This window comes from Eptesicus fuscus, chromosome 20 (assembly GCF_027574615.1).
Source record: "Eptesicus fuscus isolate TK198812 chromosome 20, DD_ASM_mEF_20220401, whole genome shotgun sequence".
NCBI lineage: Eukaryota > Metazoa > Chordata > Mammalia > Chiroptera > Vespertilionidae > Eptesicus > Eptesicus fuscus.
The window spans coordinates 51,079,173-51,103,847 of NC_072492.1; the positions used below are offsets into that span (position 1 = coordinate 51,079,173).

Genomic DNA, 24,675 nt, shown 5'->3' on the forward strand with positions numbered 1-24,675 from the left:
CCCCGCGCAGGCTGCCTCCCTGGGAAATGGTGTCGGTGCCTCCCTCGGTGTGTGAACAGGAAGGGGAGCGAGCCTTTCCCTGCAGGACCCGCCTTCCGTCCCGCGGAGCTCTCAGTGCCGCCTCACAGGGAAACAGCCTCCGCCCCGGAGCCCCGCCCCGGCCGCCGGTGCCTCTCCCCCACAAGCTCGCGCAGGGCTGAGCGCTCCATCTCCATGCTCTTACCCCGCAGAAACCCCACCTGATGGGCCTGAATACTCACGCGTTTCTAAGAAAACGCGCACATGAGCCCACATGCACACGGACACAGACAGAACCCACCGCCCATCTGCCCGGTCCGCAGTTTGCCGTCAGATGCGCAGAACATGACGTTTAATTAGGGGGAGGACGGCCAGCACATGGTCGTTCATCAGAAAGTGACAATTAAACCCATTTATGTCCAACATGCCGAGTTCCACCAGAGCCCTAGACAAAAACTCATGAGAACGGATGCTCCTCACAGAGATCCTGCAGGGCTCTTTCCTATTGAAATCCTCATGAACACTGTAAATCGCTCACGGACCGGAGGTAAGTTAGACATCCGTACTTCCCACTGCGGGGTCTTACGTCAACGTTTCCGTTTGTTAAGCTCTCGGACCCGCCGGGGTGGAGCCCGGCACCCGGCACACCCACCCTCCCAGGACGCAGGGCCCTGGTCAGACCCAGCCCGCTGGCCCTCTGGCCTGGCTCCTGTTCAGAAATGGAAATTCCTGGCTGCAACACATGGCGCCTGCGTCCACACCTTCCTCACCTCCTCTGTTCACAGCGACAGAGCTGCCAACAAGCACTTGTCCTGGCTCCACCCAACCAGCTGCCGGCACGCGCATCGGCCGCCAGAGGACACCTCCCTGGAGACCACACACAGCTGTCTGTCTGTCTGTCTGTCTGCACCCGTGAAGCCGAACGACTCTCCCCTCGGCCTGGAGGGGACGGAGTGCCCTGCGCTGGTTTCCTTGGTGGTCAGGCTGGGCCAGCTCACCGGGTTCCACAGGCAGCCAAAGGTGGGGGCCTGCTGAGGGGCCCGGGGTCCCCGAAGCGGCAGTTTCTCGATGGAGGAGACTAGGAGGCAGGAGTCAAATCCAATCCAACTAAATCACCATTTCCAAAAATGCACGCTCGCCCCTACAAGACCTAACCTGCAACCGCGCACACGTAACGAGCCCACCTGGACCTCATTTCACATCTAATTAAGCTCCGAGGCAGCAGCAGTCCCAGCACCTGCTCACTGGGACCCTCCAGGGGGCTCTTGTTAATGCCGCTCTCTGTCTGACATTCTCTCTCAAATTTAACTACCCAACCACACCTCTCGGCTCCCCAAGAAGATAAAGGTGCTGCACCCCCTTCCCTGCCCGCATGCCTTCCCTCAATGGTTTTGCCGGGGCCGAGCCCACCCACCATCTCACGGGCCGTCACTTCCACAAGCGTCAGCCCCGTCGGTGCAGCAGCTGGAGGAGAACCTTCCCTCCAAGTCTGCCGGCAGTTTTGTCTCCTCCTTAGCAAGACACCAAGTCCAAGGTCGTGGTCCCTACTGCCTCCTCCCTGCCACGGCCACATCTGGACCCAGGGCACCAGCGCGGAGACAGCGAAGCCCAGGACCTCTGCCTGGTGCTGGGACAGCACCCCCCCATCGGTGGCACCACCTGCTCTGGAAAAGGCGGGTGAAACCCTGAATGAACACACAGAGGCAGCAAATGGCATGAGCAGCTCCACCTGCGACTTCCCAGGCTGGAGCAGGAAGACGTCCCTCGGGGCCCCTCAGACCAACGCTGCGCACGTCCGCTCACGAGCATGCGTTAACCCTGACCCGCGCCCCCGGACAGCGGCTGCCAGGCCTGCCCTCAGCCTCCACCCTCCGGGGCTACACGCACGCTGGGCAGCGCGCTCCGCTGCTCCCGCTCCCAGGCAGCTAACAACCCACGGGAACCGTGGGGGGACCCAGGAGGGAGGGCAGGCCCCACGGCCACGAGCTAGCAGCGCCCAGCGCGACCCGGGAAAGCACGTGGCCCGCAAAAGTTGGCAACACCCACAGCAGCTCACAGTTAACGGGAGACCCTGACACACGTCCTTTACGGTGAAACAGGACAAGGGAGTGGGCACAGGGTGCTACCCCGGAAACCTGGCCACACAGGGACGGGCGGGGGTGGGGGGTGCGTCCTGGGAACCACGACAGGACCCTCATGGGAATTACGGGGCAGGAACAGCAAAAGGGCTCGATACGAAAGTGGACCAGCTTCCAACAGCCGCAGTTTGGAAACCTGCATCAGAAGGTGTTCTCTATAACGTGGAGAAGTTATACCACGTGCATGCAGACACCACAAGCCAGGGCTGTGCAGGTGTAGCAAAGGTTACTACCCCGCTGACCTCAAGATCAGGAGATGAGCCCTAACCGGTGTGGCTCAGTGGATAGAGCCTCGGCCTGCGGACTGAAGGGTCCCGGGTTCGATTCCGGTCAAGGGCATGTACCTTGGTTGGGGGCACATCCCCAGTAGGAGGTGTGCAGAAGGCAGCTGATGGATGTTTCTCTCTCATCAATGTTTCTAACTCTCTCCCTCTCCCTTCCTCTCTGTTAAAAATCAATAAAATATATATATTTTTAAAAAGATCAGATGACCTGGGGTCACCTGGACGCCCACTGGACGACAGGAGCCCCTCAAGGCCGCGCTGGCCTCCGAGACAGATGCTCCTGCGGCCAGGCTGGGAGCCGCCCGGGCGGACACCGGGAGCCAGTGCTGCCACCTCAGGTGAAACAGGCGAGACCCACACCCGCTGTGGCCGGGGTGGCCTGGAGCAGGTGCAGCCGGCTTTGCCCAGACTGCTGCACACGCACCAGTCCGGGGAGTCACAGGTGTCGTGTGTTACAACCACCAGCTGCAGCCGTGCTAGGGCAGCAACAGAAATTAACACAAGGGCCCAAAACACCACCATCAACCCACAGACCCAAGCAGCTCAACAAACCCCAGACAGGACACACGTGCCAGGGCCCGGGCACATCCCGATCAGACCGCAAAAACCTGGCCTGGGAGGACGGCTCAGCAGCGACAAGAGCCCCACTATGGACAGAGGGACGCGCGAGGGTGACAGCGACTTCCTGGGGAAGCCCTGTGGGTCCGGTGACTGGCGCAAGCCTTCAGCCTCAAGTCTACCCAGTGGAAGAGCCGTGAAAAGTGAAGACTGAACGCCTTCAGACATAGAGGCCGCCCCGCTCTCCGAGAAAGTCCAAGTCCCGCCGGCGGCAGGCGGTGCCAGGTGAGCCCTAGGCTGCCCGGAGTAGGGAGGGCAGGGCCTCGGTCACGACCAGGAACAAGTCCCAGCTGAGCGTGAGGCGTCTGTCACAGCAGGAAGCACGGCACTCCTCACCGGCGACCCGGACGCGCCCTTCAATGCCAAGGGTTACGGCTCCACAGGAAGCCCAGGCCGGAGGGACCGCGGTTCGCCTCGGGAGCCCGCACTGAGCACAGCTCCAGCGCCATCCGGGGAGGCCCTGGCGCGCACGTCTTCTTGTTTTCGGAGACCGAGCTGTTCGTGTTGCCTGGTTTGATTTGGTGCCTAAACGCCAGACCCAGGGAAGCCACGCCCACTTCCAGTTACAGGCCCTACCGAGCCCCAGAACCGCCCCGGACGCCTCATCCACCGCTGAGACTAAACCACGGAACAGGCGGGCCGGCCGGCCGGGGGCCGGGGGCCCAGGGCGCCGTGTTTACCTTATAAAACACGTCGGGCACGTACTGCTCGCTGCTGGACTCCTTGGCGTAGCCGAGCTCGGGCGCGTCCTTGCAGGGCAGCAGGCACTCGTCCCGCACCAGCGCCATGCACTGGTTGGACACCTGGTAGCCTTCGAAGTGGACCTGGTTGTCCGGGCCGCCTGCAGGAGAGACGCCGTGAGCGCCCCAGGACAGGCAGGCCGCCCCCGTGCTCCTCTCCAGACACAGGGCAGGCAGCCCCGGGAGCCTGTTGCAGCCCAGATTTCAGACCACCCGCAGGGCTTTCCCAGCGGCCTGAGCACCTTGAACGCAGGGCATGGAGCCGCCCCAGCGGCACCTCCAGCAGCCCCACCCAGGGCTCCCTCTCAGGATCGGGGAGAGGCGGTAAGCACTCCCCAACACCCGCCAAACCCGGCTCAGAGCCAAAGCCTGGCTGCTGGTTTAGAGTTTGCATGCCAGCTGGCTTTCGTTCCAGTGAGGGGCGGGGGGGGGGGGATTCAGCTGGAGGCAGGAGGCGCGAAGCGGGAGAGAGAAGAGCAGGCCGGAGCCGTCGCAGCCAAAGCATCGACCGCACTTGCATCACACTGCGCAGTCTCTGCCCTGAGAAACCTGCACGGCCCCAGCGCGAGCTGCCGCGTGGCCCTGCCCAGGGCGCCGCTCTCCCTGCACCTGCACCGCCCCACACGGCCCTGTCCGTCTCCCAATCCCACCCATAAGCCTCCAGTGAGCGCGCCAGTGAAGGCTGAGGCCGAGTGCAAACAGCTGCTGAGCGGGAGTGAGGCGGCCAGTGAGACCAAGAGGAGCCGTCATTCTAAATATGCCCGAGTAATTCCCTATAGAAGCAGGCATTAAAGGGGCAGGCGGCCCCGGAGCCCGGAGGAGCCTAAAAGAGCACGTTGGGGTGGGGGGCGTGCTCTGAAAATCTGGAAGGTGCTGGTTGCTCAGCAGTGGGGAAGGGTTGGCGGCTGTAGTCAAACGTAGTAAAAGACGCAGACATTGCTGAGTTCAGGAGAGTCCCCCCCCCCCCCCCCCCCCCCGACACCTATTCACAGCCAGCAGGGCCTTGAATGGACCCACACACTCGGGCAGACAAAACCCAAGGATATTTTTCCATTGATTTTTAGAGAAAGTGGAAGGGAGGAGGAAGGAGGGAGAGAGGGAGAAAAGGAGAGAAGGAGAGAGGGGGAGAGAGGGTGGGAGGGAGAGAGAGGCATCGATGTGAGAGGCACATCAATTAGTTGCTTCCCCCACGGGCCCTGACCAGGACCCAGGGATTGATGCTGCAACCGAGGTACGTGCCCTCGACAGAATCAAACCCGGGACCCTTCAGTCCGAGGGCCGACGCTCTATCCACTGAGCCACACCAGCCAGGGTGACAACCCCGTTCTGATGACGAGATTCAGGGGGAGCGGATCGATGTGGAACTACAGAAGCAAGCATGCAGCCTCATCAGGACAAGCTCCCAGGAGGATGCGTGGGAGCTGAGGGAGGGTCCCCTCAGCTCAGAGCTTCACGCAGTCACTTCGCGCCTCAGGAAACTGTCCGTGAAGGACGACAGGGAACAAGCGGCGTTCACAGCGTCACGGTCTTGACTCTACCTGTGGCCACGGCAGTGACGAACTTGGAGCCGAAGTGCCCGTCCGGAGAGAGCCGGCACATGTTGGGGTGCTTGTTCTGGAAGTCCCCCGCGGTGATGCACTCCTCTGCGCTCAGGAAGTAGGTGTCCTGGGGAGAGAGCAGGTCAGCCAGGCCCCCGCGCCCTCAGAGACACCGGGGCCTGGACTGCAGCACGCCATGCCCACGGCGCCAGGCCAGCCGCCCTCCAAAGGCTGGTCTATGGGCGGTGGGGGGTGCCGGGGGGGCGCTCTACGAGACAGACGCAGCCTCACTTCACCCAGACGAGAGTGGACCCCGCTGCGGTCAGCGAGAGCCGCCCTGCCCTCACCTTGTTCCGACTGTACCGGACGGTGCCCTTGCGGGTGTCTTCCGAGACGAGGTCTGTGAATATCCAGCCGACCTGCCAACAAGGACAGGGCTGAGCCTCTCCCCAAGCAGGTGACCGTGGGCCTCCAAGCAGCCAGGCCACACCTGGGCTCCCAACCTGCTCGGCTCCCGGCGGCCACCCTCCTGGTGAACAAGCCAAACTCACTGACCCGCCAGCCAAGGGCATGCCCAGCACTGTGCCAGGTGCAGGGACCCACGGTCTGCCAAAGGGACAGACCGCCCTGGAAATAAGCACACGGCGTGACTTGGTGCTGGCAGGAGCCCAGGCCTGGAGGGGGCAGGACAGGAGCAGCACCTCGGGGACTGCGGCTGAAGGGAGCGCCTGAGGGTGCAGGGCGAGACCCTCCCGGCGCCAAGGCACCCCCACCCAGTCCCCGAGTCCTCGCCGGGGTGGCCTCCGAGGTGTGTCCTGCTACCGTGATGGTCTGTGCCCTCCCCCGCCCGCGAGCCTCCAGCCTTCACGAAGCCGACTGGCTGGGAGCCCATGGGCTGGATCCGGGCTCACACCGACCCCCGTGCCCTGGAGGAGCGAGCTGGTGCCCAGGCCGCTCGCCTGCACAACCCTGACACAGAACTCAGATCCGGCTGCTGCGCACACCACCAGGCAGACTTGGAGGCCGTCCTTTTCCTTTAAAACGCCCAAATGAATGAAGGACAGGAGGGTGGCAATGAGGAGGAGGAGCCTTCCCGGAGAGCTGTGAGGAAGCAGCAAAGGGGCAGATCCACGACCAGCCCGAGGGGACTAGGCTGGGGAGACGGTGTCTGCAGAAAGGCATTTAGGTAACTCCGAATCCTCCCTTGTAGTCACGGTTATCATGAACTTCACGCGTGTAACCAACATAGGTCAAAAAGTCATACTGAGAAAAACTCCCAGGACTAAAACAGACACGTGGCCCTAAACGGAGAGGCTGACCCGTCAGAAACCAAGGGACGTCTTTCTTACAACAGTCAGTGCCTTCGCCCTGACACTGCTGGGTTAGAAAGCGCGTTTCCAGTTGTTCCCGTACCGACCGGAGGGAATGTTTTCACTGTCTACACGGACCTGGCAGTAAAGGGACTACAGGGAGCCTCTAAGCTGTGTTCAGACCACAGCTTACATGTAGCTGTCAACCCCGTCTTCAAGGTCCTGGCCACCTTACAAGGATGTGATGAGACAAGTTAGGTCCATGGTTGGCAAACTGCGGCTCGTGAGCCACATGCGGCTCTTTGGCCCCTTGAGTGTGGCTCTTCCACAAAATACCACGGCCTGGGCGAGTCTATGTTGAAGAATTGGCGTTAGAAGAAGTTTAAGTTTAAAAAATGTGGCTCTCAAAAGAAATTTCAATCGTTGTCCTGTTGATGTTTGGCTCTGCGGACGAATGAGTTTGCCGACCACTGAGCTAGGTCGACAGGCTCAACAGGCAGCTCCGCCTCCTAAGGGCCTCCGCCCCCCACTGTGATCGGGGCTCAGCGCCGACAGAAGAGGACACACCTCCAGCCCGAGTGGAGCGTGAGCACGTGGCGGGCCTTGGCCAGAGGCAGCCATGGTGCAGGGAGGAGCGCCTGCCTGAGGTGTGCGCAGCAGTGCGGGAGGACAGGCCTGGCAGGAGGACGGGGTCCCCCTCATGAGGCAGTCCCCAAGAAGTGTGGCTGGCGGACTTAAGTGTCACGGCCCTGCGTTGGGGGTCATTCCCTCTATGCTCAGGGACATGTTCGCATCGCACTGAATCAGAGAAACAAAAGCGATCGGCACCCAGGCAACACGGCAAGGCCGCCTGCACCGACCGAGGGCCGCTGGCTGCGAGCAGCTGAGGACTCAGTCCTGCCCGGGGCTGGCCACGCCCCCTCCTGGATGACCCCACAGCGCCCGGCTCCACCAGTACCTTCCTCAGGCCGAGCTTGGCAGCGATTTCATCCACCACCTCGGCTTTTGGGTCTTCAAGAAGCTCCAAGCTGTTCTGTGTCCCAATCTGCCGGGCAGTGAAGGGAGAGAGATTTAGAGGAGTGGCTCAGAGGAGCGCGGGCCCCCTCCACGCTGGCTTCGCCGTCACAAAGGAGCGCTGGGCGCCCTGGCCTAGAGGAGGGTGAGGGCAGCGGAGAGAACTCCAGGCCGCCAGAGAACACACAGCCCAAGCCGTTTCCGCGCGTCCCTCGGCTGCGTGTGCTTCCAGTCAAGACTCAGACATGGAGATCCGATGCCGCAGCGGCACCGCCAGCGTGGGCTGTCGGGGCTCAGGAAGGCTCTCCACGGGCTAAGGGCCCTTTGTTGGGACGAGGCTAGTTGCACAGCACCCTCGATAAACAGTTTCCCTCTGGCTGGCTCACGCCCAGCCTCCTGGCCCCCGGCCCCAACTGCCTGCAGGAGGCGATGCTCGGGCGCCTTGAACCCGCACTGGAAGGCAGCTGTGGGTCAGCAGGGAGAAGTGTCGTGCTGAGCAGAAGCGCGGTCGCAGAGCCAGGACAGCAAGCAAGCCCAGCCCGCGCTCCCTGCCTGCACCTGCCCACCAGCCACGCCTGGAGAGCCACAGAGCCGCCTGTTGCTGGTGTCCCCATCTGGGACCATTAATCCTTCAGAGCAGAGACCAAGTCACACTCGGGACAGACCCGAGGACCCTGTTCGCGACACGTGCAGCATGAGCTTCAGCCCCCAGTGAGCGGGAGGTGCTGGGTCGCCGGTGCACCTCCAGGCCCCGGTGGGGTTGAGGGTGCCGTGAGCAGTCTGGGCACCAGAGGTTCCTGTCCCAACCGCTTGCTCAGTCTCACTCTAACGGAACGCGGGGTCCTCACACTGAGCCGAGCCCAATGCCTGGAGGGGGAAGGGGGGAGCCACACCAGGCTCTTCTAGAGGGCTCTCTGCTGCCACCTAGCGTCCTCGTCAGGGAACCACACAAAGGCGTGGCCACACACCTCATGGTAGCTCAGTAAACACTGCAAATGCCAAGGGGAGGGAGACTGCACTCAGACCTACTCACAGACACAGCAGGGAGGCACTGGCACTGGCGGGCAGCCCAGGCCCGCACACAGCACGGCCATGCGCCTGCCGTTAAACCCTGGTTCCTGTATACAGCAGGCGGTCGTGGCGCGCTCCCCAGGGCAGGAAGACCCACGGGACCGAGGCTGGAACAGGGAGTCCCGTGGTGTCTGCTTACACAACAGTCAGACTTGGGCAACTAGACTAGAAACTGCTACAGGTGGTACTACCTGCAGGGGAGGGAGGTACAGGAGGAGGAAACGCCTTGTTTGCAGGTCTGACTTTAGAAATGGGCGATATTTTTCCAAATACATAGCAAAGTCACCAGAAGGTACACAGAACACCGTGGGCCAGCACCTAGCTCAGCTGCCAGTGTGCTGTGCGCTACCATCCCGCGCCCCAGCCACCCCTCCGGCCATCTTGTTTCTGTCGCATCTCACGATCAAGTGCAGACACGGGTACACCTCCCGTGGCAGCGCCTGGAACTCACGTCCACAATATGTAAAAGCAGCCCATCAGCCTCAAAATAAAACCACCACCGAGCGTGGGCCCTGACTGACTGGCCCGTCGTCACACGGAGGGTCTTCCCAGGAACTTTGCTTTTCCTTTAATTTTAATATTTACTTTAAACCCAAAGACACGCTTATTGACTTTAGACGGGAAAGGGAGAGAAACATCCATGTGAGAGAGAAACACCCATCAGCTTCCTTCCCATAGGCACCCCAACCAGGGATCAAACCGCACCCTAGGTATGTGGCCCGACAGGGAATCAAACCTTTCGGTATATAGGACAGCACTCCAACGAACTGAGCCACACCGGCGAGGGCCCACGTAACTTTAAAGCAGTGACAGCCCTGGCCGGTGTGGTTCAGTTAGCTGGGCATCATCCCCTGCACCAAAAGATGGCTAGTTCGATTCCTGGTCAGGGCACATGCCTGGATTGAGGGCTCCATCCCCAACAGGGGCCCGTGCAGGAGGCACCAATTGAGGTCTCTCTCACATCAATATTTTTGCTCTCTAAAAATCAAAATCTTAAAAAGCAAACACACTCAGGAACAGAGGTACCCTAAGGACCCTCCCCCCCACCAAAAAAGCCTTTTACCGTTTTCAGTCCAACTCCAGTGGCAATGCCGGGGCGTGTTCTGAGCCATGTGGGGGGAGGGGGGGGCACCTGGGGTGAAGACCGCGTGACCCTGCTTCCGCTATGCCTGGAGAGCTGAGCCAGGGGAGAGGGAAGGACTGCGGACACTCTGGGCGCAGCTGATGCAAGTGGACTGCCCATGGCAGGTGAGAGAAGAACACTGTGTCGACGTCCAATTTACTTAGGTTGACAAATGTACTTGTCATGTGAGAGGATGTCCTGATGCTCTCTTACGTCCTTCAGGGGAACACACACTGAAGTCCTTAGGAGCCATGATTCCTCTCCAATAATTCAGAAAATAAGCATCGTGTGTGTGTGTGTGTGCGTGCGCGAGAGCGCATGTGTGGAACAGACACAGGGCAAAGGAGCTACAACCTGAGCCGCAGACCCACCTGAGGAGGCTCGTAAATGGCGGCCACCTCGGCCCGGATGCCCAGAGGAATGTCCTTGTGCTCCGTGTACCGTCCGTACAAGTACCCGAAATGCTGGTTCCCCGTCTTCCTCCAGAAGTCAAGGAAGCGGTCAGCAACCGTGTGATTCTCAAACATGATATTGTCCACATGTCTGTATTTCTGTAGAATTAACAACATTGGGCTAAGTAAAAAATCCATAAAAATAAGTAAACTTTTTAAAATTAAATAAAAATTAAAAATAAGTAGCTTTGACCTGGCTCTTCACACACACACACACACACACACACACACACACACACGCTTTAGAACAGCGGCCGCCATCCTTTCAGACCTCGCAGACCACCGGTGGCAACCACTGCTTTAGAATGTGCCACTTTAGAACGTGCCTCAGGACCACTTCAGGTTCTAGTGGGCACGCGGGGGAGAGGCGGGGGAGAGGGGTTCCTCGATAAGTTAATTCAAATGAACCGTACTGGGATTTCACCTAAAATGGAGGTGTTCAAAGTCTCTAGAGGAAAGAATAGTTCTCAAAAAGAAAGAACGAGGAGAGAGCGAGGAGGAGGAGGAGGAGGAGGAACTGTTTCCAGATGGACAGGGGTTCCCTGAGGAGCAAGCGCGGCCGCAGCGGCAGGGAACACAGTGGGCGTCTCGGGGCAGGGCCTCGGCGGCAAAGGCCAGAAGAACCCGTTTTCCTGGTTCTTTTCCTCCGGCTTCAGCCCCGCCGCCCCGAGCCCTGGGCAGGTACCCCGAGCTGGTCCAGGACAGCGCTTCACGAGGCTCCAGAGATTCGAGGCCTCGAAAGGCCGAGCCATAAGCACGGAGCGGCAGGAACAGCCACGGGGAAAGTTTTGCCTCCACACAAGCTGACAAAACAGGAAGCTGGCGCCCACCCCTGCTGGCAAGAGCTGCCGACCTCACAAAGCACGTCTTCAGGGTGCGAGTGCACAAGGGGTCCTTCCTCGGCCAGCACCACTGGGATCTGCCGCGTGTGACGACGTCTCTGCGAGCGGCAGCTCCACTCCAGGCAATGTCCACTCTCAGCCACGAAACCCCGCCCCCGCCGTCACTCACCTGTCTGTTCAGCGTGATGGCGCTGGGCTGGCACTTAGTGCAGATCCCGTTGGGCCACGGGAGGTGTCCCTCACACCCCAACTTAATCTTGCAACTGATGTTCTCCAGGGCAACAAACTTCCCCCTGAACAAGAGCCAACCTAATTAGACGTGACAGTAAGAAAACCGGCAGGAGACTGGCAACAACATTCAAACACTGTCCACTCTGAACAGTTCTGCGCGCGAGCCCGTGGAGGGGCAGCAGGGAGAGTGGCGGCCCGCCTCCTGTGCACTGGACTCCAGGACCGCCTCGCTGTTCCCACATAAACCATTTGATTGTCCCCGTCCAGCTCTAACTTCCATGAAGGTTTTCAAGAAGACTGGTGAGCCCTGGCCGGCGTGGCTCAGCTGGCTGAGTGTCATCCCGTGCACAGAAAGGTTCAGGGCTCGATCCCCAGTGGGGGGCGTGCAGGAGGCAGCCAATCAATGACTTTCTCATCACTGATGTTTCTATTTCTCTTTCCCTCTCCCTTCCTCTCTAAATCAATAAAAATACATATTTTTAAAGGGTACTGTTGAGTATCTGTTGATCTAACCTGTGCCCCTGAAGGGAAATGCAGTGCTTTTTAAGTTTCATTAATTTATCAGCGACACTCACACTGTGAGACGCACACCTCGAGGTTTGTAAAAATTGCTTTTTCTGAGGAAAAAACTGATTAGGATACACAACAAAGACAGCTTCACTCTGCTTTTGGCCCTAGCAGCCTGCCAGCGAGGAAGCACTGGCCCTGCTCTGAACATGGGCGAGCCCTCTGCCGTATCCTCCCCACAAAGTGGACCAAACACTTGGCCTCATCTCCCAGGCCACGGGCCTCTGCTCGGAGGGCGTGTGGAGCGGCTGCCGCCACGGTGGTCGCAGGTTGGTGACAACTACAAATGTGTCCCCCGGACCCCAAGGTCCTTGACCCAGACGGAAGGCTGACACAGTCATGCCCCTGGTCCAGAAAGTTCCATAGCTCATCCCACTGGCAGGCAAGAATGGGTTCTGGTGGGATTTTCCCTCCTGGTCTAACATTTTTAAAGTCATTTTAGGGTGTCAGCGGGCTGTCAGAGAAAAACGACCATCGGGCCTCACGAAGCTGCTGACGCGGGCTCACCATCTCCTGCTGAACCGGCAGGAATGAGACATCACAGCAGGAAGTCTATCCCTCTCTGGTAAGTGACTCTGTGGTCAACAGAAGGCTCACACAGGCAAGGACTTGACATGGTTTGAAAGACATCAAAACGGTCGGTCTCTGGCCACCATCACGGCCTGCACTCAAGGGAAGAGCCGCCCGCTGCCGCCGCCCCTGCCCACCTGGCTGAGTCTGCAGACACGGCCAGCCTGTGCCAGCGCCGCTCCAGACCCACAGGGCTGCCACACACCGGGCTCTGGGCAGGGGGCTGACGGAGGCGGTCCGACATGACCATGGGGTGGTTCTGCTTTTCCAGAAAGCAGAGCAAAAACTCAGACACCCGCCACAACTGGCCACCATCATGCCTTATCTCATCCACCTTCATGGACCAAATGGCCAGGGCACTGAATACCCAGGAAAGCCTGGCAAGTCCCTGGGGCCTCCACAGTGGCATCGCCAGCCTGGCACCTGCCCAACACTCCAGGCTCCACGCATCAGCTTCCACCTGTTTCTTTCCTACAATCAGGAAAAACTCTCGTCCAAGTGCTCCGGGCCCAGGTGCCCATCTTTGCTTTTCTTATTTATCTGCCCAGTGGCTTCAAGCAACACCCACGCGCACACACAACAAACCGTGCTGCCCGCACGCAGTCACTCACTTGTCGGCGCCCCCGGTCAGCTTCCGGATGTAGGCGTGGAAGGACATGTGCTTTACGGGCGGCTCGAGGTGGTTTAGGTAGTCCTCGTCGAACGGCTGCCGAGACACAGTCAGAGCGTCACACACCTGCTGCTCCCACCTGCTGGGGCCGCAGGCTGGCGCAGGAGGACGGGTGCGGCAGGAGGGCCAGGCCCACGGGCAAGGGGGAGCTGGGACTGGCTCTCTCTACCACTCTAGGTCAGAACCCACTTTTTCTTTGGGTCCCTATCTTTTCAAGATGAAAATGGAAAATGGATCCCTATTAAATATAAAACGCCCTAAGTCAAGTAAGTATTGGGAAAGTTTTTCCCCAAAAAAGTCACAAGATGAAGCAAGAAAGAGAAGCCTCGTGGCGATGGGCTGCCTCTGCCGTAACTCAGCCCGGCCAGTCACTGTCAGCACGCCCACGGTAACTCTCCATCTCACCAGACAGATCAGCAGACGGGGGACTCAGGGCGAAGCAAATCTAAAGACGAGGAGCACGGAAGTGCCTGGCGCAGCTGTGTGTCAGGGTTAAAGGATGGTCCAGGGAGCCCTGTAAGCACGGCCCTTCATCACAGCAACACAAATGCTGAGCGTCCACAATCCACCCAGAAGGTCGCCGCCATAAATAAGGGCTCGCCTCCATGCAGCCTGCACTGGAGGGACGACGAGGCCCAGGGCAGTAAAGAGGCGAGTTCCTCTACCCCGAGCGCAGTGCAGGGCTCAGGGAGAGCCAGAGGGCCGGGGAAGCAGGAGCTGCTGCAGACTCACCTCCAGAGGAACGCAGTGCACGCACTTCCCCAGTGGCCCGTGGCGGCACCTGACAAGAGAGGGGCACGGACACACAGTGGTTAGCGTGCCTGTTTCTACTGCTGCCTCCCGGCGCTGCTGACACCAACCAAGTGAAAGCGAAGGGACGTAAAGTCATCTAAACAGATAAAAATCTTAAGCAAGTACTAGCAAGGGGCTCCCTGGATACGGCAGAACCCGCACAGAGGGAGGTAAACAACTCTAGTTCGGAAAAGGCCCATAAAGGAGCCTGGCTCGGGTCCGTCACTTTGGGCAGAGAAACCTCGGGAGCTCTGCGCACAAGCCACGCGGGCACGTACCCAGGGCACGAGGGCGGGATGGGCTGGTGGGAAAGCCGAGCGGTCCCTCCCCGCTCACACAGAGTCCTTCCTTGTTGTTGTTAATCCTTACCTGAGGATATTTTGCTCTGCTTTTTCAGAGACAATGGAAGGGATGGAGGGAGGGAAAGGGAGAGGGAGACATCGATGACAGACACATCGATTGCTTGGCAGGGTGCCCTTGAAAGCTAAACACGAGGTTTCCACTTTTAAAAAAGACAGAACCCCTTCTCCAGTCTCTCCCACTTCCAGCGTAGCGAGGTCAGCAGCACGGTCTCTGCAGCGGCACTTTCCTGCAACCGAGACTGGCGTGCGGGCTGACGCTCTGAGCGCTGAGCCGTGCACGGCCAGAGCTCCGTCAGAGCCCGTTCTAAACGGGGCCATCTCTTAGGTGCCGTGAGTTCTCCATTTCTGAGCAGAGAGGCTGGTCTCGAACAGGCAGGCTCTCTGGACAGACGAGAGGTCAGCGTGCACACGCACACGCTGCTCAGGAAGCCACAGGCACTGCCGGGAGCGGGCAGTGGAGCCAGGAGGAAAGGGCAGAGGCGGCTCTGTGCTGACGGCAGCAGAGCACCACCCGGGCTCTTGGACCCGAGACCGACAAGCCGCAAAGGCAGCGTCTGGAGCCCGAGTCTGGGTGTTGGCACCTCCACCCCAGGGAGGACGCGTTAGCAAGACTCGGCCGCAGGCAGGACCTTCCCTCAGGCAGCTCTGCTCCCCGAGCGCAGACTCGGGTGCCTAACTGCTGTCCTTAAAGGGAACTGAAAGGTCTCAACGGATGCACACGCCACAGGCGCTTATGTGATCCCAGGAGGAAGCGAACGTTCCAAGAGGTGCTCACTGAAGAGCAGAAGCAAGTCCGTGCGTGTGACGCTGAGGCCGCTCCACCTTCACTACACGAGGTGGCAGGGACGAGCACCCTGCACGCACGGGCACCCAGATGTCACCCCTTCTCCCTCCCTCCTCCCGCCCGTCACACTTCCTAACCCCCTCTGCCACGGAGCACTCAAGCCTCTCTGGGCACGTCAGGGTCGACCCAGGTTCCTCCTCGGACCCTCGCTACAAGCAGACGCTTTATGAACATCCCGACCCGGAAGCCAGCAGCCCGCCCCGGCACTCACAGCTGCGGGTCGCGGCTCCGGTAGATCTTCCCGTCCTGTCTGCTCAGGTACTGGTCGATCTCATCTTCCACCACGTTGGGAGCCCTCAAGTTCACCGTGGCGGAAGTCTCCATTTCTGACGAGGGTCCGGCCAGGCTCGAGGGAAACAGGAACAACAGGTCGCCGTGCCTGGTCAACGACAAACATCAGTCCGGGCCCACCTTCCTTCCAGCACCCGAGCTGCACACACCACCTGGTGTGAGGATCAGGCCGGCCGTGCTGAAAGCTGACCACGAGGCCTCCGCTCTTAACAGAGACCGGAAGGCTCTCCTCCGTCTCCCCTCCGCTTCCAGCTCAGAGAGGCCAACAGCAGGGTCTCTGCAACGGCGCTTCCCTGCCAACTGCATGTGAGCACTGGGGCCTCACGCCCACACGCCTAGCTAGCTTCACACAGAGGACACCCAGAGGACACGGGAACGCGGCGCTAGGACCGCCCTCCTCTAAGATGCTCTGATCACGCAGACGACCCTCCACCCCTCGGATTTCCAGCTGCCGACTGAAGATACTGTTTTCAATCTGCGGGTGGTTGAGCCCGTGTGTTTATTGGGAAACATCTGCGTGTGAGTGGACCTGCGCAGCGCAGACCCTCATCGGTCAAGGGTCAGCTGTGGTCACAACACAGACCGGGGGGCAGGCAGCTTCTCTCTCCATCTCATTCTCGGCTTGGCCCCCACTTTCCTTCATTCGCTCCTAAGCCCCCTCTTCAGCCCCCCCATCCTATCTGCTTTGGACACACCCTTCCATTTCTTCCTCCTTGTTCCTGCACACGCACGGTGCGCACACACGTCACTGCTGGGCAAAAACGAGTCTCGAAGACATACTGTCTGCATTTGCTTTTTTTTTTTTTTTTTTATCCTCAACTGAGGATATTTTTTCCACTGCTTTTTAGAGAGAATGGAAGAGGGAAAAACAGAGAGAAATATCTGTGAGAGAAACACATTGACTGGTTGCCTCCTGCGTGAGCCCACACCAGGGCCCAGGCGGGGGAGGAGCCTGGAACCTAGGCACGTGCCCTTGACCGGAATCGAACCCGGGACACTTCGGTTCACAAGCAGACACTCTATCCCCTGAGCCAAACGGGCCAGGGCATGCTTTTTTTTTTTGGTCAGGAATTTCTGCCCAGGCCCCAGGTTGTTTTTCTTTTTTCCAATATATTTTCATTGATTTCGGAGAGAGGAAGGGAAAGAGAGAAAGAGAGACATCAACGATGAAAAAGAATCATTGATCAGCTGCCTCCTGCACGCCCCCTGCCAAGAACTAACCCTGACAGCCTGGTCCACAGGTCGGCGCCCAACCACTCAGCCACACGCGGGGCTGCATTTGCCTTTCTCATGGGACAACACTTCACAAACCCCCCACAGGCTCGTCTGACCGTCACCTCGGGTGGCTGCACGACGCTCCCCAGGGAAGCCGCCTCAGGACGCATGTGCGGCGCCCACACTGACAGCGTGCCGCGTGGCCCCTGCCACCAGGAATGCCACAGAAGAAAATGCTCAAGAAAAGCAGCCACCATGCCCGCCCCCGCCCCGTCTCCTCAGTGGTGCTCACTTGATCTTCAGCAGGTTGAGGGACTTGTTGGAGGACGCTGTGATCTCTCCAGTCTTGTTTCTATTGACATACACCGAGAAGCCGTTATTCTGGAAGCCAAACTCCTTTGCGACCTGAAAGAGCCCAAACAACCGAGATTTAATAGATTATCTCCGTTTCAGTCCTCTGACGGCACGCACGCCCTGCAGGCGTTCCTGGGACACTCCCTCAATTCGGAAACGGCTCCTGGTTACCCACAGTGCTCTCACTACCTTCGCTCTCCTGAGGAAGAGAGTGCTGCTTACACAGATGCCAAGCCGAACGAGAAAAGTGGCCAAAAAGAAGCAAAGCGCCATGTGACACTGAGAATGAGCGGCTCATTTCAGAGCCACGACTGTCTGGAGGTGTAACTTCTGTTGAAATCAAGTGTGAAAACCCAATTCCAATGCTGACCCTACGAGAAGAATGAAGCAGCGGAAGACGCCTGTGCGTCAGCGATGAACACCCGCTGGGCCGGGTGCCGGGCCGTGCACACGGGCACCCAGCAACGCAGCAAGCAGTCCTCGTGCTGGCTCCACTGGCGCCCCGAGCAGTGGGTGACACAGACAAGGCTCCTGCCATCGAGGGTCTTAATACCAACAAGGGAGATAAAGTCAACAAAGATGGAGACCCCAGGGCAGGGAAGGAAGAGTGAGGAGCCCTGAGCACAGGCCTGAGCAGAGAGCCGTACGGGCAGAGCCGGGGAAGAGCGGCAGCAGGACCTCATCCACCATGAACTATGAAGAACTGACATGGGAGAGCCACTGGATGGGCTTCAGCAGGAGGGAGAGGGCAGAAGGAGCCGATTAACATAAAAGCGGTGAGCAGAAACTACACAAGGGAAACGAACAGCCCGAGGAACCGCGGGGACATGTCAGGTGACCCTCAGGAAGAGATCAGAACAGAACTGAGAAACATCCTAAAGGAAATGGCTGGAAACCTCAACTTTGATGAAAACCATAGAATAACAAGGCCAGGGAGCTCAGCAAACCTAAAGGAGAACGAGTAAGAAGGAAGCTGTCCCAGGCACATGGTGGGCCCACGCTGAACGCGCATCCGGGACCAGAAGACAACGGAGTGACAGCTCTCAGGTGCATGGGTCAAGACTGTCAGCCCCCGCCCCCCCCAAAAAAAAGACTGTCAGCCCCGCATCCCGCAGCTGGGAACACCTCCCACACGGGTCGGAGGAAACCAGTTTCAGGTCAGCCACATGCAAGGGGCTGTGGCCACAGGCTCCCCTGAGTAAGTGCTCGTGGACACTCTTCAGGCTGCAGAACAACGGACCAGACAGAACTCAGACCTAAGGAAACGCTGAGTTATACACAGGAAACGTCAGGGACCCGCCCTGAGAAGCCTGCGGGGACGAGGCAGGTGCGAACGAGACCAGGGCGGAGCTTGTCCGAGACCCACACGAGCCCTTCACCTCACACGCTCTCTTCTACCTGGTCCTTCTACCCACGAGGGATTTGTCCTTTCACAGGGAATTACGGATAGAGCCAGCATTGACTTACTAAGGAAAAGGAGTTGACTTAATAATTAACTTTATGTACTAACCTATTTTCTACTGACTTTAAAAAATGGATTAAAACTAACTCCAAATCACCTTGTCATTCTGAAGTTCTAAAAGTGACCAAAATGATCTTTAAGACAAAGTTACGATTTTATACCAAATATACTGTAATAAGTATTTGATACCATGTAGTTTTTTCCCAAGCTAAAAGTGGCATTCATACAATAAAGCATCAGGAAATTAAGACTGAAATTTTGTGTCCCCAACTGCAAAAAAATTAAGACTAAAAATAATAGCTTTGACTCTTCTCTGAAACTGCTTCAATATAAGCTGAAATGAACTAATTGTGGTATTTCACCAATTCTGCAAAAAGGATGCTTCCTGTAGACAAAGCACTGCAAGCTACCTCCAGGAGTGAGAACTCTTCCGCAGGGAGTCAGCCGTAGGGATATAACTCCCCGACGTAAACACTCCGAGGGGAGCCGCGAGACCAGCCCTCGGAGTGAAGGTGGCTGCGGCAGGACGAGCACACCACGGAGCGTCCTGTCCTGTCAGCACGGACGCAGCGATGCCCGGTGGACAGCTGCGGCAGCCCCGCACATGTGCTGGCCCGGGAGGTGCGGGAGTCCGGGTGTGTTCACAGGGCTCCTGTGGAGCCACTGTCCCTGGAGAGTCTGAGTTCTGCACCTGAAGATGCCGAAATCTAATGTGAGGTGCTGAGCCTTTCGGCACAAGCTCAGCAGAGCCTCACAGCTCGCCTGTGGTCAGCCGCCATGACATGGATAACCAGGGACGCGGAATGGAATGAAAACACTGCAAACACCACGGAAGGCAACAAAAGAGGATGCGCAGCATGACTCCATCTAAGTTAGACTCAAAAGCAGCAAAATGAAAACTCAGGGCTCAGGAACGCATGCTGAGGAGGTGGCACAGAAGGGGGCAATTCCCGTCGGGTCAGGAGAGGGGTGCCGGGGTGGAGGAGCGAGGAAGGCTGGCACCACCCCCGCTGTGACCTGGGCCTTTGGTCACCATTTCTCAAGCATTTCTCAGTCTGTATCTATTTCATGGTTTAAAAAAAGTTCCCAAGTGTTAAAAGAAGGGACCGTGTCACATGCTGCTGAGCGGCCAATTATGACCGGACTAGGAACCGCCCCCGAGAAAGAACAGGTCAGACCTGGGGTGACTCAACAGGGGCCGTTTCAGGAGGGACAGCAAAAGGCAGACAGGGCACGGGCCTGGCGAGTGGTGGCCTGAGGAACTGTCCTGGGTACGGCTGAGACGCAGAGAGGGACTGAGAGGGAGCTGAGGGAGGAGCAGCAGCTGCTCTCAAAGGAACCGAGGGCTGAGATTCTGTGAGGCATTTGCAACGCACACGAAGTCAGCGCGCCTGCCCACCTCCATCCCTTACAGGGCATGATGCCACGTGTCAACAAGGGCCAAGGCCACCGGCTGTGGGGACAGTGAGCTGGAGCCAGCCGTGCCGCAGTGGACGACACACACTCCCCAGGCAAGTTTGTGAGGGCAGAAGGCCATTTCAAAGCCCCCTATAGGGCACATATGTACAGCCAAATTATCCAGTTAAAAATGAATACAGCCCTTCGCCTGGCCAGTAGCTCAGTGGTTGGAGCACTGGCCCATGTACCCAATGGTCTCAGGTTTGACTTCTGGTCAAGGGCAAATGCCTGGGCTGCAGGTTCAATCCCGGCCCTGGTTGGGACATGTTTCTGGGGGCAACCAATCAATGTGTCTCTCTCACATCAATGTTTCCCTCTCCCTCTAAAGCCTTGGGACTTTGGTCCTACAACTGTACGCTGTGCCACAACCTGATCCTCTATCAATCCAATCGGTCACAACAGGAAAGAGCAGAGCGGGAGACTGACCCGGTGGGGGGACCAGGGAAGGAGGGAAGGAGAGAAGGCAGAGAACAAAAAGGGAGTCGCCATGGAGGAGCAGGAGCCTCGGCAGCGAGAGCCACGGCACAGGTACCTTCTTCAGGAACGCTGCAGCCGTCTCCCTCTTGGTCGCCGTGATCCGCTTCACCCCGTCCGGGGACTGGACACGGATTATCTGTTGTAAACGAAACAAGACGGTCACTCCAGGCTGGGAAGGTCTGGCTCTATCCCCAGGAGTGTGGAGTGTGTGGGGTGCAGTCTCTCGGAGCCCCCCCCGTGGCAGTGCCCACCAATGTGCCCAGGTGACGCACAGGGCGAAGTCCGCCGACTCTCAGCTTACTGTTTCACTCAGAAGCACACCACTTCAGTTCTTAGCCGTCACTTATAAAGAGTGTATCTGAAACACTGACATGTTCATCTTCAGATTCCAAAAAAAGGGAAGGAAAAAAGCCCACCATGAATCATGAATGACTGGGTTCCTCAAAAAAGACCAAACTTTGTTCCAGGATCTATACACACACATTAGACTGATTTAAAAGCACCAGCCCTGGCTGGTTTGGCTCAGTGGATAGAGCATCGGCCTGCGGACTGAAGGGTCCTGGGTTCGATTCCCAGTCAGGGCACATGCCCAGGTTGCGGGCTTGATTCCCAGCAGGGGGTGTGCAGGAGGCAGCCGATCGATAATTCTCATCATTGATGTTTCTCTCCCTCTCCTTCTCCATTCCACTCTGAAATCATTGGCTTGTGGTAAAGATTAAAAGAAATGTGTGTGACATGGTGTGAAACTTAGCAGAATTTCAAGAAAATGTAATACAGCATCATTTTCCAGGACTTAATTTCATCTGATCAAAGCCCTTTGGAAGGTGACTGACTACCTGGCAACTTCGGGGCAGGAGATAGCATGCCCTGCTGCCCAGACAGGTGATGCTCCAACCACCTGGGGGGGGAGGGGTATGCCAGACAGGAATATGCCAGAATATTCCCCTCAGCAACCACGGCACTGCACTGTCTGAAACACTATACGGATGAAAAATGTCACAAGCCATTGTTTTAAAAAAAGATTCACTGACAAGACAAAATGCCGAAACAGCTTCAATCTACTATCTGTTCTTATCAAAGAATAATCCAGATTTTCCTAAAATAGCTTGCCTGTCCTCATATTCTATTAGCTTTCACTTCACTGAAGAGGCTTTGCCCCATATTCTCAATTTTTACGATTTTGTTTTCAATACTCCCCATGAAATCCCTATTGTTAGGAGCATGAAATATTCTCTACCTTTTTGCTGTCTGACTTTCCGTGTAACTTCCTCCCTCATCCGTGTGGAGTGCAAACACAGAGGCTTTTGGCTTTTGCTTCGAGCTGCCTCCACTGATTCCACACCTGGGAACACGCCTGCCTTTGACCCTCCACCGCGTGAGGAGCCCAAGGTCAGGTTCCCAGGCGTGGGGACAGTGCTGACGCCTAGGAAGTCACTCTACTTGCCTGGCTACCGCAGGGGCAGGGCGTGGCGCCCCTCTGGGCTGAGCCCAGCATTTAACTTGCCCCAGGGGAGCTCTGGCCTGGCCTCTAACACGGCCCCCAATAAAACACACACCAAAAAAAAAACACACACACCCAGGGCAGACCTGCAACAGGGACGCAGCCCTGGGTCGCTTAGCTTTCCCTATTTCTAAGTAAATGAGCTCAGAAAGCTTCTTGGGGAAGTCTAAGAATTGACCAGATGAACATCAGTCATACCTACAGAAGTTCTCAGAAGACCTTTCAACTTTAAAAACCACCACCTGCCTGGCTGGCATGGCTCAGCATCAACCTATGAACCAGGAGGTCACCATTCGATTCCTGGTCAGGGCACAGGCCCAGGTTGCCGACTCCATCCCGGGTGGGGCGTGCAGGAGGCAGCCGATCCATGATTCTCTCTCATCATGGGTGTTTCTATCTCTCTCTTCCTCTCTGAAATCAATTAAAAAACAAAAAACCTTTGGATCAATTTCAGAAGAAGGAAGAAGACCCCTGTTGTCCCCCACAATCTGGGGAACCGGCCCGGGGACTGCCCTTCAGGTGAGGGAGCAGCTGTCGGGAGGAAGTTGGAAAGCGAGTCTGAGAGCTCTCAGCCAGTTTCTAGAAGAAGCCACCACCCATCGGTGAACTGTCTTTTCCCAGGAGTCGAGTTTCCCTGGGTCCCCTCCAGGCCAGGCCCCTGCTGGGCGCCGGGAAGGAGGCGGCGCAGGGAGGCCCTGGCCTGGGCCTGGAGCCTGCAGACCAGGCCGCTCCCCGGCTCCCTGCCCGCCCCCCCACCACCACCGGGCTGCCCGGCCGCCGGGGGATCCCCAAGTCCCTAAAGGCCCCAGGGTCCCTCGGTCCACCTGGTCTGTTGACTTTGCTCCCTGCCATGTTGACTTTGGAGGGAAAACTTTCCACGAGTAAACGCGGGCCGGTTTTCTGATTTTCAGGGACTTTTTTTTTTTGTCCTTTAAGGGGTAAAACGAAGAGGGTGGCGAGTCCTAACTTCAGGAGAGCAACTTCCATAGGGCCCCTGCATAGACAGGAGGCTGTCACCCTCTCCGGCCACCGGGAGCGAGCCGTCGGGCTCCCGTCTCCTGCCCGCGCCTCCCCGGGGAGGGGTCTGCCAGGTCCCCGCGTGGAGGCAGCGCCTGCCTCCGTGAGTCGTGACTCGGCACCGACTGGGGCGGGTGTGGGACAGGACGGAGCGACGAGAGGTGAGCAAAGGACAGCGCCCGGCCGGGCACGCCCGGCAGCCCCGCCGCGGGGAGGCCCGCGGGTGAGGGCGAGGGTCGGGGACCGGGAGGGTCCGCGGGGGAGGCCGGGGCCCGCCCCGCAGCCAGCCCGGAGCGGAGGGCAGGCGGGCCGCGGGGGCCGCCACAGGCCGCGCCGGCAAATCTGCTGCCTCATCCCGGCGCCCGCTCCCGCCCGGCGCCCCACTCACGATGCTCTCGGCCATGGCGGCCGCTCCCGCCTCCGGGCTCGACGCCCGGGCCGCCGCCGCCTGCCGCCCCGCGGGCCTCGCAGTCCCAGCCCCGGCCTCAGCCCCGGCCCCGGCCTCCCGCCGCCGCCGCCACCGCCGCTCCAGCTTCGCCGCCGCCGGACAGCCACAGCCGCGACGTCCGGTGCCTCGCGCAACGCGTTCCCCAGGCCGCGCAGCCCGGAAACAGGGTTCCGGCTGCACCAACGGCCGCGCATGCGCACGGCGGCCCTGCGCCCGCCCCGCCCCTCGCGGCGCCCCGCCCCTTACGGCCCGGCGCGCGGCCCGGAGCCAGGACCTGGCCCCCCGGGAAACCCAGGGGAGGTGGGTGGGTGCGCGCCTGGAGCTAACGTAAAGGACTAGTGACTTTGAGCTGCAATTGAAAAAAATTACGTATTTTTCTTGATTGCAGAGGGGAAGGGAGAGGAAAACATCGATGACGAGAGAGCATCACGGATGGGCTACGCCCCGCACTGGGGATGAGCCCCCCACCAGCGTGTGCCCTGACCCGGCAGGGAAGCGGGCCCTTCAGTCCCGGGCTGACGCTCGGTCCTCGGAGCCGCGCCGGCTGGGGCTCGGCTGCATTTCGGTGAATGTGTCTCTGCCTACAGGGGCCGCTTCCCCACCTCGGACCGCCCAGGCCCCAAGCTCCGCCCAACGCACTGTCTTAAAATTGTTAGTAATTTTGAAGAAGGAGCCCCACGTTTTCGTGTTGCACTGGGCCCTGCACATGTTGTGGCTGACCTCGCCCTTGATTGTAAAAAAAGTTATGAAAACATCCAAGAGGCGAAAATCTATGTGTTTTTTTCTTTTTTTTTAAGTAGGTTCTTGGTGGTGGTGTTTTTTTTTGTGGGTTTTTTAAAAATAAATTTTATTGATTTTTTTACAGTGAGGAAGGGAGAGGAGAGGGAGAGAGAGTTAGAAACATCAATCAGCTGCCTCCTGCACACCTCCTACTAGGGATGTACCCGCAACCAAGGCACATGCCCTTGACCAGAATCGAACCCGGGACCCTTCCATCCGTCCGCAGGCCAACGCTGAGCCAAACCGGTCTGGGCGAAAATCTATGTTTTTTAACGCCTGCGGTTCGCTTTCAAATTGTATTTATTTAACTGCTGTGCTGGAAAAAGTCAGGAATTTGCTACTCCCTCATCCTGCCCCTCCACCTGATTTTGTTGTTAGTTACAATGTCAGTGTTTGCGACACATTCTGTTCCATTGACTTATTTCATCACCAAATACTTTTTTTTTTAAGGATTGGTTCCATCTCTCACATGTTTTTATTGATTTCAG

General features: G+C 58.3%; 1 protein-coding gene and 1 long non-coding RNA gene across 2 annotated transcripts in view; one reads left to right on the forward strand and one right to left on the reverse strand.

The window, feature by feature from the left end:
* Nucleotides 1–23,569, reverse strand: part of NPLOC4 (NPL4 homolog, ubiquitin recognition factor) — a 29,382-nt gene extending 5,813 nt beyond the window's left edge. The window contains exons 1-12 of the mRNA XM_054708850.1: nt 23,348–23,569; nt 20,497–20,577; nt 16,983–17,095; nt 15,396–15,563; nt 13,919–13,967; nt 13,128–13,222; nt 11,318–11,441; nt 10,226–10,405; nt 7,605–7,691; nt 5,684–5,755; nt 5,337–5,463; nt 3,739–3,899 (exon numbers count right to left, since the gene is read on the reverse strand). Of these exons, the coding sequence (XP_054564825.1) occupies nt 3,739–3,899; nt 5,337–5,463; nt 5,684–5,755; nt 7,605–7,691; nt 10,226–10,405; nt 11,318–11,441; nt 13,128–13,222; nt 13,919–13,967; nt 15,396–15,563; nt 16,983–17,095; nt 20,497–20,577; nt 23,348–23,362 (1,272 nt within the window). The 5' untranslated portion in view covers nt 23,363–23,569. The remainder of the gene's footprint in view (nt 1–3,738; nt 3,900–5,336; nt 5,464–5,683; nt 5,756–7,604; nt 7,692–10,225; nt 10,406–11,317; nt 11,442–13,127; nt 13,223–13,918; nt 13,968–15,395; nt 15,564–16,982; nt 17,096–20,496; nt 20,578–23,347) is intronic.
* Nucleotides 22,600–24,223, forward strand: LOC129147310 (uncharacterized). The gene is made up of 3 exons (XR_008554672.1): nt 22,600–22,769; nt 22,879–23,120; nt 23,796–24,223. It is a non-coding gene; the product is annotated as an uncharacterized LOC129147310 (long non-coding RNA).
* Nucleotides 24,224–24,675: the final 452 nt, after the last annotated feature.